This window comes from Phoca vitulina, unplaced genomic scaffold (assembly GCF_004348235.1).
Source record: "Phoca vitulina isolate PV1807 unplaced genomic scaffold, GSC_HSeal_1.0 scaffold71, whole genome shotgun sequence".
Lineage (NCBI taxonomy): Eukaryota > Metazoa > Chordata > Mammalia > Carnivora > Phocidae > Phoca > Phoca vitulina.
In genome coordinates this window covers 13,743,028-13,762,206 of record NW_022589774.1, presented here as the reverse complement: position 1 = coordinate 13,762,206, position 19,179 = coordinate 13,743,028, and the positions used below count along the sequence as shown (strand labels likewise).

Below are 19,179 nucleotides of genomic sequence, written 5' to 3'. Positions count from 1 at the left end.
AGCTTCTTGAGGGTGCTCAGCCTCATCATCTTTGTGCTCCCGAGGTGGAGCTCAATGCCAGGCTCTGTGCTCAATAGTAGGTAAAGAATAAGCAAGGGGAATGACATAGGTTTTCCATGAGTATCATGTTGAGACACAAAGATCCCAGCAGGAATGCTAGTCAAGGTCATGATCAGGGATCTTAGGGACAAGTTGTATCTGAGAGGCAGGTCTGGGCCAGAACGGAAGAGAAAGACAAACTATTTTCACATGAGTTACCTGAGGCATAACTCATGTTGGAGCTGGGGTCGTGTGTTCTAAGGATCTAGATAGGACCTGCTCAAACCCCTGTCTGCTGAATTAGTCCTTATTGTGTCATCTGCATTCCACCGATGTGCACCCAGGTCTGAGCTCAGCCCCTTCATCTGATTGCCACAAATGAGAAAAAGATCATTCACATTTAGGAGTTACCAACAATTTGAGAGGACAACACAAAAAACATAGAGACCGCCCAGATCTTAAAAGCCGTTTGCACTAACTAACTGCTGGGATTTTTAACTGGCCAAGAGACTCAACAGAGCCTCCCCCACCCCAGTCTCAGCCAATTTTTCTGGATCCCTTTTCTTCCTTATCCCACCCTCTTTGGTCCACCTGCTACCATATACCTCAATAAACTCTTCTCATTCTGTTGTGTTGAGTGGTCCAGCTCTTACCAGATCTACTCCCAAACATTGGCATGGTGAAGTCATCAAGGGACAAGTGAGAATGAAGGGCTATCCCTTCTGTTGGTGGCACAGAGGACCACAGGGACCCTGAGTCCTTGGAACAACACCCACTCTCTCTAGAAGACGGCATAATTTAAAACAATATCCCCCTTCCCATCATCCTCCCCATGCAAGGAAAGGTGTGTCGTTTACCTTCCTTTTGCAGGTGAACCTCAAGGAGGTCATTATTTGTCCAAAGGCACCCAAGGTAGTATAGAAGATAGAACTTAAGCCCAAATCTTGGTGCTCCTAGCCTAGTGCTCCTCCCACTATCCACAGGAGATGAGCCCAGAATGCAAGGCTGTGTGTTAGGATAGCACCCTGCATACAAAACGACTTCCCAATTAGAGCTGGTCATTCCTGTGTCTAGAACGGGCAGAACACCAGGCAGCTGGAGTGGAGCTTTACGAAGACACAGGATTCCAAGTCTGTGCCCTCAGATGGTCTGTAATCGAATGAAGGAGGCAGAGTACACCCAAAGGACAGCAACGTATGAACAAATACAGTTACCTGGGGACAGAGAGGGAGGCTCAACAAAAATGTGCGGCATTAAGTACATCATGGAAGGCTTCCTGGAGGTGGTAACAGCCCCTTGCTTTCTTTTCTCTTTGTTCAAGTTGGACCTCAGGTGCAGAAGGTGAAGTTAATCATATTCCACACATTATCGCTTATCATGGGTCTGTGCCAGGCCCCTCTCTTGCTTTATATGCTTTTCTCTTTGCTCCTCTCCATGCCATTCTTCTCCTTCCATAGGCACCTATTCTAACATTTAATGTGACCCATTTTTTAGTATGTGTTCTTGAAAATGTGAATTATTGATCTGTACGCTTGCATTTTAAGTTTATGTAGGCAGTATGAGGCAGCTCACTGTTTTTGGCTTTTTGTTTGTTTGTTTTTTACTTAGCGCTGTGCTAAGATTTACCGCTGTTTCTCTGGTCCAGTGCTTTCGACAGTCGCATTATCTTGTGAGGTGGCATCTACCTGACTGCTTCTCCACTCCCCCATGATGATCACTGAGCTTGCTTCCAGTTCCCTGCACCATAAACAACACAGCAATGCACATCTTTCACACATGACCCCTTACGGATGTGTTGAGAAGTTTTGGGGACCTAGATTCGGGAGCAGAATTGCTTCTTGTGGGGGTATGTGTGGACTTAACATGACTATGGACACGGATCTCTCCCTCAGGGGCTGCTCTGGCTGTGCCCCCCCCAGCGCTGCCCCTAAATTCCTACGGCGGCTCCGACCCTGGACATGAGCCAGCTTTCTAATTTTTGCCAGTCCTACCAGCATAAAGTAAGAGCCGACTGTGGTGTCAGTTCGTATTCCTCAGATTAGCCGTGAGTTTGGGCGTCTCTTCGCTTTCCTGGTAGCCCCATGGCCCCTTACGACATGAAGTGTCCCTTTTTACCCTTGCCGATTTGCGAGGATTCCTTGTACATCCCCGAAGAGACCACTTTTCAACCAGTGTGAGTGTCTCTGCTGCCGTAGCTGCCCACGGGGGACAGAGGAACCCATCTGGCCGCTGTTCTTCACACCCTCCTCCCGGGGATATGGGCTTGGGGAGGGCCACGGGCACAATCAAAGTCCAAGGCACCCCTTCCTCCCCTCCCCTCTGCCGACCTGGACTGAGGATTGCAGGCTAGGAAGACTGGTAACAGACAAGAAGACCTGTCCCGGGTCTCCCCGGCTGCTAACCGGCTGTGTCAATTTCATGAGTTCATAAATGGTTGGAAGAGGCTTACCTGCCTGGGAAGAAATTGAGATCAGTGGTGCTTAGGCCCCACTCAATTAACCTGTGCTCCTCAGGGGGCTGCTCGGGGAGCAAGGGGCCAGCCGGTCGTTAATTCCTCGTTCTGCTGCCGGTCGTGGCTGTCTTGCCTGCCAGCGACCTGCAGGCAGGGAGAAGGTGGCCCCGCCTCAGTGAGCTGAAGTCACAGACCCCTGGCCTCGGGGGCAATGGGACCCTCGCTTCCCAATACATCCTATCTGGGTGGCCTTTCATTCCCCCCAGCCTCTCGGGGAAGAATGGCCTTTAAGATTCCCCATCCCTGACCTCTTTGGGCCTCCCTGTGTGGGGTTGCCACGTCCCTATGGTTCTCCTGCACTCCTCTCTTCCTCCTCCCTTCTGGCCCACTTGCCCCAAGGACACAGAATCCAGAGCCAGCGTTCTTGGCAGCAGATGATGCCCCAGGCTCTGAGAGGTCGCCTACCTCCCCTGCTGCCTACAGCCTGAGATCCTCTCAAAGACTTTCATTCCTATATCATTTCCTAAAAGGGGCCAGATGGTGAGACTCAGATTCTCGGGCCCCTCCTCTGGAGATGCTGCCTTGGTCGGTCTGGAGTCTCTGTTTTTTAACACCTGACTCGGGTGATCGTTACTGTCAAGATAATTTGGAAGACCCTGCTTCAGGGGACACCTTAGCACCTGGTGAAGTAAGTGTGGGAGAGACCACAGCCTAATGGCAGGGCCGGGACTGGGGCGGGGGGCCCCACTCCCAGTGCTCTGCTGCTCTGTCTCTTGCTGTGTGTGGTTAAGCCAGTCACATGTCCTCTCTGAACTTGGTTTCTTCATCTAGAAAAGAGATACTGGGCCAGATCTCTCAGAGTCCTTCCATTTCCACGGATCATTTTTCTCGAAGTAACTGGTAGGTTAAACAAACATATTGCATGATTTGTGCTTAACAAACAACTTTGATTCTTTTTTTCTCTCTTTGAGCATCCCTTTACTTTAGAATGTATTCAGTGGACGAAATCTTCCCCTGCCCCTAGATAAAAACTTGCGCCAGTCCCATTGCGTGTCACCCCCTCTGGGGTGACAGTCTGTGGTACCTCTCAGCTATGGCTACAGTCTCAACTGAGAAGTGGGAATCATTGAATAATTGACAGTGTGTGATTCTTCTCCCTTGTGCCGGCTTGGATCTGCTTCGGGCTGGAAGCCGCTGGGGCGGTGGGCCGTGTCCCTCTGCTGTCTATACTCCCCAACTCCTCCCTTCCTCCCACCACCCCCAAGAGCTCTGTTTCACGAGCTGCCAGATTGAAATGGGGAATTCTTACAGGTTAGAGAGCAGGGGAAGCTTCAAAGGGGCTCTTGCTTTTGTGGATTTTTTTTGTGGGCTCTTTTGAGGTTCCCAGCTGGGCCTCTCTCTCCTGCAACTCCCTTACCCCAGGCAAACACATCAACCCTGTCCCAGGCAGCTCCTGCAACTCCTTGCTCAGCCCCTGGGCATCTGGATGTCCAGCTCCAGCCTCGTGGACTAGGCTCTTCTCGCGCCTCCGGGTGGCCCTCCTGGACAGACTCAGGACAGCCAGCCATTTTCTGCCAGACCCGCGGCCCTCCTCCCTTTGGGGGTGGGGGGATTCGTGGCTCAGCAACAACTTGCTGAGGGAAATCTTCCGCACCAGATCTTCACCAAATTCGTGACCCATCTGTATTTTACAAAGTGGGAGAAAGGTTCCTGGATCCTGAAACAGACTTTTCGACATTCCCATGCATATTCCTCTGCACATGGCTGGGGAAGAGGGACCTGTCCCAAACTCACATGTTAGTCTTCTCGTTTCTTTGGCATCTGAATCAAAACTTAGATAGGAAGAGTCCTCTCGGACACCCAGCTATCTATGACTTCCATTTTAACGAGAGTAAGAACATCTTTGAGAAAAGAAAGCCCAAGTGCCCAGAACATTCCAGACTGATCCCAGGCATTAAGGCATAGATCTAGAGGGGAGGTAAAGGTGGGGATGGGCCAACTCTGTAGGTGAACATCTGCTTTCTCAGCTTCTCCGAGAGTTCTGCTCCTGGGACCTGCTGAACACCGACAAGTGCCAGGCCTTTGAGACAAAGTGTGCCCTTTGACCTCCAGCTTCTGGCTGTGGCAGAGAACCCATCCCTGTGGAAGGGGGCTCTGTGGATCCAGTTATCAGTTGGGTTCCCTCCCCACTACAAAGACACCTAGCAGGGCCTTCTCCCCTCAGGACAATGAACAGAGCGAAACCTCACCAGAGAGCGTCCTTCCTCTCCTCACTCTCCTACTCCCAGTATAAGGCCCAGACTCTCCTGTAGATCAGGTTGAGTGGATATTTAAAGAATTTTCATTTGAAGGGACTCCCAGGAATTAGCCTCCACTGGATTCCTAAATGTCCTGGTAGGACCCTGCGGCCCCCTCCTCCATCAGCACACCAGTGTGAACGTGCTCATCCGACTGTCCTGTTGGCATATTGTCCTGAGGGAGGTCGGGACTTTGGAGTGAGGGACAGGAATACGCGGCTGTGGGCGCTGGAATATGGACGGGCCCAGGGAAGGATGCAGAAGGGAATGGGAAAGAGGTACGTGGGGCCAGAGAAAAAAGAGAGAAAAAGCCACACAGGCAACAAGGACACGTTTGCCAGGGGATAGGCCAGAATTCTCCAGGGGCGTGTGAAAGAGGTAGCTCGATCCTCCTTCCCCCCATTGAGCCTCACTTCCCAGAACAGGCAGAGGCTTGTGCCCAGCGTCCTGCTACCATGTTGGGCTGTGGGTTCCGGACAATGGAGGGAAGGAAACAAGGACGGGATGGGATGTGGCCTTATAAGCCTGTCCTCGGGTTCCTAGGCTGGGGGCTCAGAGACTGAGGCAGCCACGGAAGCCAACAAACAAGGCCCTTTGGGGGACATCCACTCAGTCTCGGGGTCTGTCCATCCTCTCGGCCTCCCCCTCCAGCTCTCACTGATCTTCCCCTCTCTTCTCTGGCAGGAACTGATGCCCTTGGCCATGACGCATCCCCAACCTCTGTCTGCTCAGGCGCAGCCTGCGTGACCAAGCCATCGCTGTCCCAGCTGTTTCACGTACGTGTGAGGTGCAGGCTGACCCTCTCCCCCCAGGAGAAGGTGTCTGGGCCCTGGGTGGGGAGGGGTGTTGGTGGGGAGTGAGGTCCAGAAAGTTCTGGTCACAGAGGGCAGGCCCCAGGAGTCTTGAGTTGGCAATGGGTTTGTCCTCTCTGGCTGCCTTTGGTCCCTGACTTGGCCACCGCGGAGCCCATCTGCCAGGCCCTGGGAGGGAACCTTTGGCTCCTGTCCTTAGGAAGCTCAGCAGAAGGCAGCTTTGTAGGATGGAAACTCCACGGCACTGGCCCTGGGGTCTGACTCAGACATTTTCTATCGTATGACTTGAGGCAAAGCACTTAAAGGTCTGACTTTCTCTCCTGCACGTGGGGTTTTTGTGTGGTTCAGAGGCGTATCCATTATCTTTTGCTGCATGATAAACTCCCACAAACTTAGCAGCTTGACACAACACACACTCACCAGCTCACAGTGTCTGTGGGTCAGGAATCCAGGCACAGTCCGCTGGGTCCACTGTCTCAGGGTCTGTCAGTTTCATCTTGAAGCTCGACTGGGGAAGGACCTGCTTCCACTCTCACTTCTGTGATTGTCCAGTTCCATTTAGGTCACTGGACTGAGGGCCAGAGGCCACCCCCTGTCCCTGGGCACATGGGCCTCCCAACGTGGCAACTTGCTGCATCCAAACCAGCAGGGGAAGGAGTTGGCTAGCAAGAAGGTGCTCAGAATGTTATATAATCTATTCACAGAGGTGACATCCCCTCACCTTTGCTGTGTTCTGTTGGTTAGAAGTAAGTTGCAGATGACACCCCCCCCAAGGGAAGGGGAGCACACGAGGCATGACTTCCAAGAGGCAGGGCTCATTTGGGGCCGTCTTAGAGCCTGCCCATCCCAGGAGGGGATGGAAATGGAAGCACGTTGTAGACTGTAGAGTGCTCTTTAGATTCAGGCAGCTATTGTGATCATTTGCGTTTAGTTGCAAAGAGAAAATGAACCCACCTGCAATAATAGGAACCCTTGGACATAGTAATTTAAATGCTAGATTGTACCATGAGTACGGGGTCTGTAGGGAAAGTGGCTGGGACCTGGGCATTGCCCGCATGCCCTTTACAAGTGCTTTCTGGGTTTCTGACTGTAAGGCCAGATTGAAGCCGACATCTAAAATGTCTGGGCCGTCCTTCTCCCCGCAAATAACTGTGTTTGAAGGATCTCTTAGAGTTCCCAAGGGGCTCTTGCATACGCGAATCTCACTTTTCCCTCACAATCATACTGGAAAGCTGAGTTTTTTGTTAAGTTTTCTTTTACAAGTGAGAAAGGAGGTCAGTCTCCAAGATGGGGTGGCTGCTAAATGGCACAGCTGGGCCTCAGATGGGCCTTCAGATGTGCGCCTCTGCCATGCCTCCCCCCTATTTTCCAGGCCACTTCTGTGGAACCGCTGCATGGTACCCAAAGAGGGGAGGCCAGGCATGGAGGTCAGAAGGAGGGAGGGCTCTGTTCTTATATAGCTTCCTCATTCCCTGTATCCTAAAACAGGCTAGCATCTCAGGGGGCAAGGCCAAGACTTGCAGGTAGAGTGACTCACTGCTGCCTTCAACTCCAGGTCACTCCACGGGCCTCTCTGTCTCTCACACGGCCCTCCGTTATGAGCGTGCAGGGCAAGCAGGGGAGAGTGATGGCATGTTGTAATGAGGGCACACACATTCTCCCAAGGCTGAGGTTCGTCTTCCCCCCACCCCATCCCCCCACAAATGCCCAGCGAATCCCTGAAGCATGGCCCACCATGCATCTGGGCAAAGTCAGTCAAATTGGATTTGAACAGCGATGCTCAGGTCTACAAGAGGGGATGGGAGCGGAGCGATGCAGCTTTCTGCCCCCTGGTGGTGGGTCAGAGTCCTCACTCTCAGGCCGGTGGACGTGCTGTGTGGCCCGGCCCGAGGATTAGCAAACACTTTCGTGCAGCCGGCTCTGTGTACAATGCTGCAGGGGTAGGAAGCCCTATCGGACACAGCTCCTGATTGCATGGGACTTCTCATGTACTGGAGGAGTAACGATGTTCCCACGTGAAAGCAGACAAGCATCCTACCAAGAGGGGCTTTGGAAAGTGGTCCATGGAAAGGCTTTGCTGTGGGAATCCAGAGAGAGAGCACCACGATGGGGCAGCCGGGGGGGTCTCTCAGAGCGCTGGAGGGTGGGCAGGATCTAAACAGCTGGAGAAAGTGGGCTCATGAAGCCCTTCAGGAACCCCTGTGGCCTCCGAGAGCATTGAATGCCAATCCTTGCCTGGCTTACAGCCTCTCCCACTTGGTGCCTACCCTACCCGGCCTTTCCAGATTCCTTACAGTCCCTGGAGGCCCTCGTGGTATCTCACACACCTGGGCTGTTCAGCCTGCCCTCTCCCCTTGTCTGCTGGGCAAGCTCCCACTCAGCTTCTAGCACCCAGCTCAAGCATAACCTCTTCTCGGGAACCTTCCCCAAGTAGTTAGTTGCTCCCTCCTCTGTGTCCCCACAGCCGCTGCTCTGTGTGTCTTAGGCCATATCATAAGGTATGTTAAGTGTCTTTTCATCACTAGGCTCTGAGCTTCTTAAGAACTGGGTCTGCCTGGTGGACAGAGGCTTCATGTAGGGGGAGAGCGGGAGGTGAGGAGGGGAGTTAAGGTGGTGGTGAGCATGCAGGCGGTGGGGCAAGGCAAAGGTGCATGGTGACGGTGAGGGGCAGACATATCTGGCTGAAGAACAAGGTGCCCCTTCCGCCAGGTGAACGCAGCAGGGCCTACGGCTTCCTGAGTGGACTGCCGCTTGCGTTCCAGCCCCGCTTGCCCTTTGAGTAATGAACAGCCTACTCTGGTGGAAGCGCTAATGGTGGGGGGGGGGGATGCCCACTTGGAAAGAGGGTGATAACTTAGGCTGTCACACCAGACGCCAGAGTTTGACATCCCGGAGGGACACCCGAGTGACACGTCCGTCAAGCAGCAGTGGGAGGCACAGGCGGAGGCTGACTTGGGAGGTGGGGGCTTGTCGGTGACAGAGCTCCCAGTGAAGAGGGCAGAGCGGGGCTGGGAAGAGGGGGCTTAGCGACTAATTTAACCCTTGGGGCCTTTTTCAGAGGTAACATTCTTCTTCCAATAGCTCTGTCCCTTTTATTGTCTTGCAGGTCACTGTTCCCTTTACTGAACGTAAGTGCTCACGGTCATTCTTCCTTCAAGATGCCCAGGCTCCTCCCACCCTCCTGCTCCATGGGCACGGCCAGTCTTCGTCCCCATGTGCCTGGGGAGGGGGGGCTGGGAAGTCCCCATTCAGTGCCCAAGAGGGAGTCTGCCCCAGGCCAGAGCTTTACCCCCATTAGCAGGACCATTCTCTAGCCTCGCCACAACCTTCCAGGAGCCAGAATGTTGCCTGTTGCCCACACCTTCTGGGCTCACCTTGCCCTCATCTTCCACAGAGTTGGAAAGAGAACAGAGATGCTCCCAAAAGGAGTGTGGGTTTGAGCCAGGGCAGAACCAGGTGGAACTCTGGAGGTTCGGACCCTGTCCCCTTCACCTGAGTCCAGGGCTCAGGGGCCATTGCTGTGTGTGCCCTAGAGGACAGTGATTAGGAGCATGGCCTGTGGGGTGAGCCAGGCTGGGTAGAATCTCAGCCAAACCAATCGAAGCCGCAGTTCATCATGTGTGACACAGGGATAATTAATAACCATCCTGAAAGGTATTTTGAGGATTACCTGAGACAAGCAGGGAGAGCTTAGGGCAGTGCCACAGACTAAGCCCCCAGGAAAGGAAGCTGTTGTCTTTGTGTCTCCGATGAGCCAAGGGGTGAGGGTGGGGGGCTGAGCAGGATGTTCAGGAGAAGGAGAATGAGAGAAAGGCACAGCAAGAACCTTTGAAACTGAGCAGAAGCCGAGAGCAGAATTATGCTCTCCGTTAGCGCTCTGCTTCCCCTCTTCCCTCCCTCGGCGGTGCCCCCCCCCCCCCCCCCCCCCCCCCCGTCCCCCCCGCCCCCCCCGCCCCCCCCTCCCCCCCCCCCCCCCCCCCGGCGCCCCCCCCCCCCCCCCCCCGGCTTAGGCTGGCCCAGGCCACAGCCTCTCTCTGTCTTCAGGAAGCCCCTGGTTTCTCAGTGCCCGTGGTCCTCCTACTCCAGCTGCCCTCAGGTTCCCCCCTGCCTCCAACTGTGTAGAAAGTTCCAGGAGGCTCCCCACCCCACGCCTGGTGTGGCTGCCCCTCACCTCTCCGCACACGTCTTTGCAGAGTTTGATGGGGCGTCGGGCGGATGACAGCGGGAACAGTTGTGATCACTGGCGGAATCCTAGCTACAGTCATCCTCCTCTGCATCATTGCGGTCCTGTGTTACTGTAGGCTCCAGGTCAGTCCCCAGAGGCCACCAGCAAACCCCGTCCCCAATCTCGGGGCAGAAACTGGAGGCCCACTTCGAGGGTGACAAAGCTCAAAGCCATGAAGCGTGGGGGGCTGGGAATCGGGGCTGGCCAGAAGGGAGCCATGCGTCTCTCACACTCTGTACGCTTTGGGGTCCCCCGAAGAGGCCATGCCGGGAAGATATCGGGTCATTGTGTTGTGTCTCTGGCATAGCTGAGATTTCAGGAGTGCTGGGAAGGGGCACCCCTCTGGGAAGACTAGGAGAAAGCTGCTCCCAGCGACCCCAGCCCTGTCCTCAATATGACACGGAGGTCCTGCCTCTCTCAACCACGGCCTGGAGTGAATGCCCTCGGAAGTAGGGGAAGGAGAAGGGAAGGTGTTGGTCTGGCAAAGCTGGGAGTATAGATACTGGTGGAACGTGGGTGTCTGGTGTTGAGTTTCAGTCCCAACACCAAAGAGCTCTCTGCGCAGGGTCCTCGGTGCGCGAGGGGCATGGGTGCCTTTGTCCACCCGAAGGGGAGCGTCCGGCCCTCAGGCATCCCTCCCCCCTCTCCCCTCAGTATTATTGCTGCAAGAAGAGCAGAGCCGAAGATGCAGACGACGAGGAGGAGGAGCACGACCTGCCCCCACACCCCAGAGGCCCCAGCTGCAATGCGTGCAGCTCCCAAGGCCCGGACGGCCGGGGCGGCCTGGCGCCTCTCACCAGCGAGCCCTGCGGCCAGCCGTGTGGGGTGGCGGCCGGCCCCTGCACCACCTGCTCCCCATACAGCTCCCCCTTTTACATACGGACGGCTGACATGGTGCCCAATGGGGGCGGAGGCGAGAGGCTCTCCTTCGCTCCTGCATACTACAAGGAAGGGGGACCCCCACCCCTCAAGTTGGCAGTGCCCCAGAGTTACCCGGTGACGTGGCCAGGCTCTGGGCGCCAGGCCTTCACCAATCCAAGGGCTATTAGTACAGATGTGTAACCCCCCTGCACCCCTGACCCCTCCACATACCGACGCTGCTGTCCCGGCAGGAACAACGGGGGGCAGCAGGGGACCCCTCCAACAGCCCACAAGGACAATCTCAGTGGTTTTCTTTTGTTTTGTTTGTTTTTGTTTGTTTTTGTTTTTGTTTTTGTTTTTTTTGGCTTTTCTTGCCCCACAGTGGAATTCAAGCTGCGGAGTCACTGAGAACCAGGGCAGGCCCAGAGGTGGGGGCTGGCTGGATGAGTGGGCAGCCGTGCCTCTCTCTGTGCTGGAACGTTCCTCCCCCAGCTCCAGCCCTGCCGCCACCGCTCTTGCTTCCCCTCGCTCGCCCCAGCTTTGCTGGACTCTGAGCGGAAGAACAGCAGGGAAAGCTAAGCGAAGGCCTTCTTGGGGGGCCTCCTTGGGGGATAGAAGGAGAAAGGGGACTGAGGGCGCGGGGAGAGCTGAGAAGTAAGGCACTGCGAATCTGAGAAGGGAGAGGAAGGTGTTCAGGGGACCTCTTCAGGACCTGCTTGCTAAAACAAATCTAAGACCCAGTTCACAAGCTAGTTTTTTTGTATGTGATGATCATGGGAACTGCAGTCCCTGTCGCTGCTCCAATATGGATATTGATTCTGGAACCTGCTACGTTCCCCTTCCTCGTGGGACACACTGAGTGGACTCGGAAGGCCGTGGCCTAAGGTTATTTGTGGGGAATGCACCAACAAGGGAAGCCTAACCTTGTCTCCTCCCAAATCCTCTTTCTCTGCCTCCCGAACCAGCTGCCCCTACTGGAGAACCTTGTTGAAGTTTTGTTCCTGAGTCTGAGCAGCTCAGCGAATGAGACCTTCTTGCTGATGGTCTCTGGGGCCCCGGTCTGCCACCCTGAGCGCTGCGTGGGGGAGCGGTGCTGCGAGGGTGCGTGTGTCCTCAGGTGGGCACACACCGGTCACCACCCGCACACGTCACACACCGGGGCTTCGCGGCCGCTGGGAGCTGCAGGGTGGAAGGGGCTCTGATGTACGCACTAGAAAGGGGAATCTGACCCTCAGACAGCGTGAGTGGAAGGTGATTAAGGTGGCTAGTCGCCTAGCAAGCAGCTGGCTGGTGCAGGGGGAGCCTGCTGCCTCCTGGGGGACAATGCTGCGGCATTGAAGCCATGTACCCCCCTTAGAGGCCCAGCCTTCTCCTCGGGCATCCAGCCGCGTCATCATAGAGCGGGATGACTTCATTGGACCGGGGACAGCGGCCCCCGCTCCTGGATTCCACGCTTGCCGCCCACCCTCCGCTGCACCCCCCAGCCCCCCAGTCTCCAGTGAGGGCCTGTTACTTGCCCGAGCCCAGCCCTCCCTTCCCACTTAGAACTCCACTGTGGCCCAATGCTGTTTGAGAGCGTGCACCTGATGAGTTTTCCAGTTGCCTCTACGCTAAGGGGGTGGCTGCTCCCCCTTCTAAGGACATACCTAACCCCCAGCACTTCTGAGTCACCATGTGCTGCAGAGGGTGGGGCAGGCAAAGTGCTAGCCCCTTTGTGGAAAGCATGATTTTGCATTTGAGAAAGGACCAGGTGCAGCTGGGAGAGAGGGGAGGAGGAGAGGATGCTCCACACCTCCCGTTTCACTCTGTCTGGGCACTTGTCACCTTGCATCTCAGCTGTAATTAGGGCACACCCGGTGAAGAATCAGGGGACCTGGGGTCTGGTCACACTGAGGTCACTCGTTAGCTCTAGGATCAGTCATTTATCTTCTCTGAGACCCCATATTCTCCAGGAAAAGGAGACCTGCCCAGACGGTCCCTAAGAAACAGCCAGGACTTCCTGAAAAGATCTGCTGGCCACACTGACTGCTTTTCCTTGCCCGAGTCCTGGCAGGGGCTAGATGCACTTGCCAATGGCCTGATCCAGTGCACGGGGATGTGTGTTGAGGACTGAGCCACCACCGTGAAATACAGGTTTAGCAGGCAAAACGATTTTAATTGTTCGGTGAAAAGCAACATGTTTGTCTGATTCTCCTCCTGGGGCATCTCAGACGGTAACAGGTCCTTATAGCAGGAGGCGGCTCTGAGCAGGGTGTCGTGAGATCTGCCTCCCAGTCCAGAGGCACCAGTGTGGGACAGCAACTTTAACATGCGCCATCCCATCGCCCGTCCTTCCTGGGCAAAGCGCACCCCCCTTGCCATGAGCGGCTGGGTCTGACAGCCGTTGCGGCCTCCTGACGACCAGCCCCTGTGCCTTGCTGCCCGGGAATTCCACAGCCGACCAGCCACGGCAAGGGTGGTTGCTCCTCACCAAAACATAATGTCATTGTTCCTCCTGCCTTTGGAGAAATCAAGACAGCCCTGCCGGCTGTCACCTGCTCCTGGCTCTGATCTACTGGGGTCCCTGAATGAAAAGCATCTTATACAGTTCCCTGTCCTCCTGTAGTTTTCCCAGCCTAGATCTTGTCAACACATCGAAATCTGGGCTTGGGGACTCTGGAGAGATGACGGGTCACAGCTCTCCCCTACATACCCCCACAGCGTGCAGGGCACAGTCTCCGATTGCCTGTCCGCCCCCCTGTCGCGGGGACGGCCTTACCTACCGAAGAGGAAGCTCACCCATTCAACTGCGCTGCACACATTTTCTCTGTGGAGTCTGTCCCATGGGACACTGTCTGGACACTTCTCAAATCGTACCCTAACAGGAAGAGAAGGAGAAGCTGGGAACACTCTCCTGTCTGCCATCTTGTCTCCACCTCCATGTCACTGCTCCTGCTACAGATTTCCCATCCTGCATCTTTGATAACTTGGAGTCACAACCAAGTGAATGTCCAAATAAATGAGGAATTTGAAATAGAAATCTCACAGAATCCTCTGTTATTCACCTGAGGAGGGGGCAGCCAGGCACGGATTTAAGAGCGAATGGTCCTTTTTATTTCCCAGAATGTCCATTGTCAACACCAAAATCTACCAGCTTCTTCTCCCCTCCTGCTTCCACACTAACAGGTCCTGTCTGCCATGTTGCCTCCGTCAGAGCTCATGCCCAGGGAGGATACGTTGTTTGTTGGGAAAGGGGATGTGAAGTGTAGTTGCTGCCGCCCCTGAGGTGAAGTGGCCCAGCTCACTACAGGGAGCCTCACGGGGGAGCAGCCCGGGCTTCAGCCCTGCTCCCTGCCCCCTCACCATCGAGGCCTGTGGTGGCCCCACCGGTAGCTCTGGGTTAAATCACCAACCCTCTGAAGCCCGGGGAGACCTGAGCAGAGCGTTACACAGCCAGCCCTTACATGTTGGGAGGGGACAGTAGAGGAGTTTGGGGACCAGATCCTCTCTGCCAGACCAGGAGAGGAAGGGAATGTATGTGTGAAAGGGAGCATCCAGAGAGGATGAGGATGAGGGTGGATCTGTGTGTGGGCCCATGTGTGGGTCTGAGAGAGACACCCTCTGCCCATCTCAGGGCCACTGTGAGCCCTGATTACAGCTGGGTGGGCAGTGGGCAGCTCTGCCCCTGTAGGCCTTCTGGGAGTCCCACGGGGCACAACTTCACCTCAGCCCTGGTGGCCCTTGGCCACAGCTCTGTCACTGGTTGTCTGCTGGGAACAGAAACCCTGAAGCTGATCTCTATCATCACCACACCCACCCCAACCTCAAGCCATCCCCTCCCCTGCGAAGTGGCTCAGGCCCACCCCACCCCCAACCTCTCACCCGGCGCCTCTGTGAGGTGGGGCTGCCCCCGTATCTTCCTGCAGCCCCACGCGATGGGGTGGGGCTCACAGCCTTGGCCCCATTCTTCTCCCTGGTAACACCTGAACGCCTTCAGCTCAGCCCCGGGCCTCAGGTCTTACTGCACCTTCCATACCCAAATGGGTAGGGAGGGGAGGACAGGAGCAGTGATCAAGATCACAGGCCCATCACCCCAAATCCCATGGGCTTCTCTGACCAACACAGCCCTCGGTTCCCTTGACACCATCAGCCCCATGAGCTGCACCATGCCAATCCAGATCTTCAAAACCTTACCCTGTCCCTGAGGTTTCTCCAGGGACTTCAGAGAAAAGCTGCTTCCATCCCATTTTCTAGACTCAGGTTTACAAGTGCTGCTCAGAGGTCACCGATCATTTTCAGAAAAAGAGGGCCAAACCATCAGTATCTAAGGCTGGGGGCTCCTGACGGCACAGCAGCAAGACAAAGCATAACCAGGAGCTCCCCCAGCCCTATACTCACAATGGAAATGGTCCACACTCCTTGAACTTCAGGCACTGACTTAGGCATGTCCCAGACAACAGTGACAAGGACAGCTAGCACCCCTTCTTCCCTCATTAGTCTGGTCCATGCTCCTCCTCTCTCCTCCTTGTTTGGGTACCTTCTCCACCTGAGCCCCCCGGCCCCAGTAGCCATCCCCCTCCACTGCCTAGCATCTCCCTCTGTGGAGAGCCCAGTGGCACACAAGCTCTTAATACACACTCCTGCACCCCAGGCTTCTGGGCATCCCTTCACAGTGTGTCTCAGGGTGCCCAGCACACAGCACCCTCCAGACCACCCCCCAGCTCAGAGTCAGGAGCTAGTGACAATAAATGAGGAGGAACTCAAAAGAGAAAAATCAAGAATTGAGAATTTTAAATAAGGGAAAAAAATGGTAATATAAGATATGCCTGAGCTAGACATTGGAAGATACATAAAAAAAAAAAAAAACAACTAATAAAAATGCTTTCCTTTTGGGAGGGAGTGGGGAATCAATGAGACAAGGGCAGAAATAAAACCTCAGTGTGTGCCTGGTTATATTATTGTGAGTTTTGTGACTCTACATCTTGAAAAGATTTTTTTTTTTTTCTGAGTACTAACATACTAACACTGTGCCTGAGAATAGTGCATGCTGGGTAGTCACATGCAGCGGCGCGGGCCCCCCAGGGACCCTCCCCTGGCAAAGGGCCTTCTCCACTACAGGTGTGGAACAAGTCTCTCCCCATCAGGTCAATGGCTGGAAGACCAGAGGGAAAACAATGTCAGCCAGCAGAGGTTCATATCGTATAATTTTTTTTTGCAATTTTTTTTGTTGTGGTAAAATATATACATAACAGAACATTTATAATTTTCACCATTTTGAGGTGTACGACTCAGTGGCATTAATTACATTCACAAGCTTGTGCCTCCATCACCACCGTGTCCAAAGCCCCAAACAGAACCTCTGTGACCATTCATGTTTGAATTATTTTTAACAGCTATGTTTTATCTTAGAATGAAAACCAAGCTTTCTGGGAGGGCCTGGCTGCCTGTCCAGCCAGAAGCTGGGGGCTTAGCAAACCAGTAGGAAGGCAGGGTGTTGAGGGATCCTCACTTTCCTTCTGGCACGATGGACTTTCCTAAACAAAAGCTGTCTTCAAGGAAACTCCAAAGATAAGTGTGTTGGAATGTAACTTTGCAGCCTATCTTGGGGGAAATGTCGGGGGAGGCCTGGGCGGGCAGCATATTTTAAGATGGAAAGGAAGATTTGGACAGTGGAGAGAATGAACCAGCTGGGAGGTGCAAGGCTAGGTGAGTGGAGCCCCGCAGAGGCAGTGGGAGATTGGAGGCCTGGCCCCCTTCCTCCTGGCTGCAGGCATGCCCAGGTCCTGGGTGGTGCCCGCCAACTGGATGGATGGCAGAGGCCTCAGGCAGAGCACTGTTGGGTCCCCAGACAGAAGCCAGGCACAAGGGCAGTCCCCGTAGCCTTCTGGGCAGCTGACCTTGCTGCACGGGGCCTGCTCCGCTGAGCAGCCACCTGTCCCTTGGTGGTTCTCACCCTGCCACAGCAGGTGGAGCACTGGCCACAGAGAGGGGAGGGAGAGGGGGTGGGGAAGGTGAACAAACCAGGCGCACACTAGTATCGCAGGCTCCCCCCCAGGGACTCAACCAAACTGATCTGTTTGAATGCACATGGGGTTTATGAGCCCCCTGGGATTCAATGTAAATGTGTGTGCATCAGACATCCAAAAAGGGTTCCCGCAAGGGCGCCTGGGTGGCTCAGTCGGTTAAGCATCGAGCTCTTGATTTTGGCTCAGGTCGTGATCTCAGGGTCGTGATATTGAGTCCCTCAGCCGGCTCATGCTCAGCGGGCTCATGCTCAGCTGGCAGCCTGCTTGGGATTCTCTCTTTCCTTTTTCCTTCTCCCTCTGCGCGCACCCCCCCCCCAGGAGTGCTCTCTCTCTCTCCACACAAAAAAGGGGGATCCCTGCCGCCCCCACCAAAAAAAGGTAAAACAACAACAAAAACACCAGGAATTTTCTAGATCCTGTTCATCCCACCTGGAATGACTTTTCAGTTACAACTCCTACCCCACACACCCATCTCCACCAGTGCAAATTTCGCCTGTCCTTCAAACCTTTTCCACGATTCAACGTTTTACTCCTCTGCCAACCGTTGCAGTAAACTCTCCCTTTTTCTGGATAACCCAAACAGCCTATCTCTACCTCCCTGTGGCATTCTAGGTTGGAGTGCTGATACTTGGTGGGCCCTTTATCTCCTCGGTAGACAGAATGTTCGTGGAGGGCTGGATTCACCACTGCATGAGCCCAGCACCCAGCACAGTGCTCGGTACATGGTTTGCAGTCGGCCAAAGTCTGCTAAAGGAAGGACGGTGCATTTTTCCCTTTCATTAGGCCATTCTTTTTTTTTTTTTTTTTCCTTTCATTAGGCCATTCTTAATATTTACAAAAAGACAGGTGTATTCAGAAGGGGAGAGAAAGAACTAGAACAATACCATAAATATAAGTGGACTAGAAAAATTTGAGTGCAGGGAGAAAAGAATGCCCCTTTGTTCCCTTTATGCATGTCTTTGAAGCGGCCTTAGGTTACAACGTTTGAGAAGATGAAATACCGGGCTTTATTTATACTGAAGCACATGACTATGGCAGAGATGTAATGAGGTTGTAGTCTGAGCCCCTGGAGAAGATGGTTCCATGGCCAGTTGCAACGGAGTGGGTAACGGGCATCTGAGCAAGGTCCTAGGCTGCCCGATGGGGAGCATACCTGGGACAGCTCTCAGAGCTGATCCGGAGCACGAAGCTCAGACCATTCAAAGCCACGCTCCTTCCGTAACATCTGAGTTTTCCGGTTTCTCTATCACCTCCTCGCTAAGCTCCATCTCTTTTGGGATTTGCTCAGCAACCAGTACCAACCCTAACAAAATTAGCTGGTCATTTATTGGTTCTTCCAGTGTGAAGCTCCCCCAAATCAACTCATGCAAAACCACCCCGCCACGCCTCTTGCTTCCAGACCCAGCTGGGAGACGGTGGGAATCTAACGGCACCGATCTGCCGCTCGAGGCTCGGCCTCTCTGGGATGCACATTTTTCAGGAGTCCCAGACTGACCGGGTAGAGTGGTGTCTACCCACTGGGGTGCCTCTCAAAGGCCTTGGCTTTGAAACAGGGGCACTGTTGCTGCTCAAAGCTCTCTGAGCGGGCTGGGCAAGGCTGCAAACACACAAAGCCATGGCTATTCCCCAGGACTTGGCACGGTGAGGACAGTCTCCTCCTGGTTCAGTAGTAGCAAGAGTGGCTCTGTCCTTTAAGTGGGAGCACGGGAAACAAGCACGCATGTGTGCAAACTGGGACCCATGTCTAGACACTGTTCCCAGCCCACCTCCCAGAGATTGCAGGGTGCACCCCTCCTTCTCTAGTTCCACATCAGCTCTGCTCCTAGACCTTCCCTGCCTGGAAGCTCTGCCCAGCCTGCCTCATCTGCTCCTCACCCCATAGAGGCCCCCAGGCCTGTCTGGTAACACCAGACCCATGTCTAGACACTGTTCCCAGCCCACCTCCCAGAGACTGCAGGGTGCACCTCTCCTTCTCTAGCTCCACATCAGCTCTGCTCCTAGACCTTCCCTGCCTGGAAGCTCTGCCCAGCCTGCCTCATCTGCTCCTCACCCCATAGAGGCCCCCAGGCCTGTCTGGTAGCACCAAAGCCGCCCTACTTGCTGCCCACACCCCTGGCGGTGCCCGGATTGGCCGTCGCCTGGAGGGCTGGTTTGGCTCTTGGGACCTGGGCAGCAGAAGACTGAGCTGGTGAGGGAGGGGGACAGGACCTGTGAATCACATGGGTAGAAGGACCGAGTGAACACCGGAGTGAGGCTTCCCTTCCAGGGTCTCCTTTAGCCCCTCCTCCAAGCCCCCCACTGGGCTGCTGGTCCCATGGTCTCAGGGCTTTAGAGAGTAAGCTTGACAAATCTGGGGGGTGTGCACGGGAGTGGACTCTGTGAAACAAGTCCAGAGTGCTGATAAAGCCACCAGTTGGGGCAAACAGCATTTTTTCATATCATAGGATAGTTCAACAGTAGTTTCTTTTACTTATTTATTTAACTTTTA

General features: G+C 54.6%; 1 protein-coding gene across 1 annotated transcript in view; it reads left to right on the top strand.

Annotated features, from left to right (window-relative positions):
- Nucleotides 1-12,005, top strand: part of FAM163A (family with sequence similarity 163 member A) — a 70,601-nt gene extending 58,596 nt beyond the window's left edge. The window contains exons 2-5 of the mRNA XM_032393150.1: nt 5,473-5,564; nt 8,707-8,728; nt 9,794-9,908; nt 10,480-12,005. Coding sequence (XP_032249041.1) covers nt 9,816-9,908; nt 10,480-10,887 — 501 coding nt within the window. The 5' untranslated portion in view covers nt 5,473-5,564; nt 8,707-8,728; nt 9,794-9,815 and the 3' untranslated portion in view covers nt 10,888-12,005. The remainder of the gene's footprint in view (nt 1-5,472; nt 5,565-8,706; nt 8,729-9,793; nt 9,909-10,479) is intronic.
- Nucleotides 12,006-19,179: the final 7,174 nt, after the last annotated feature.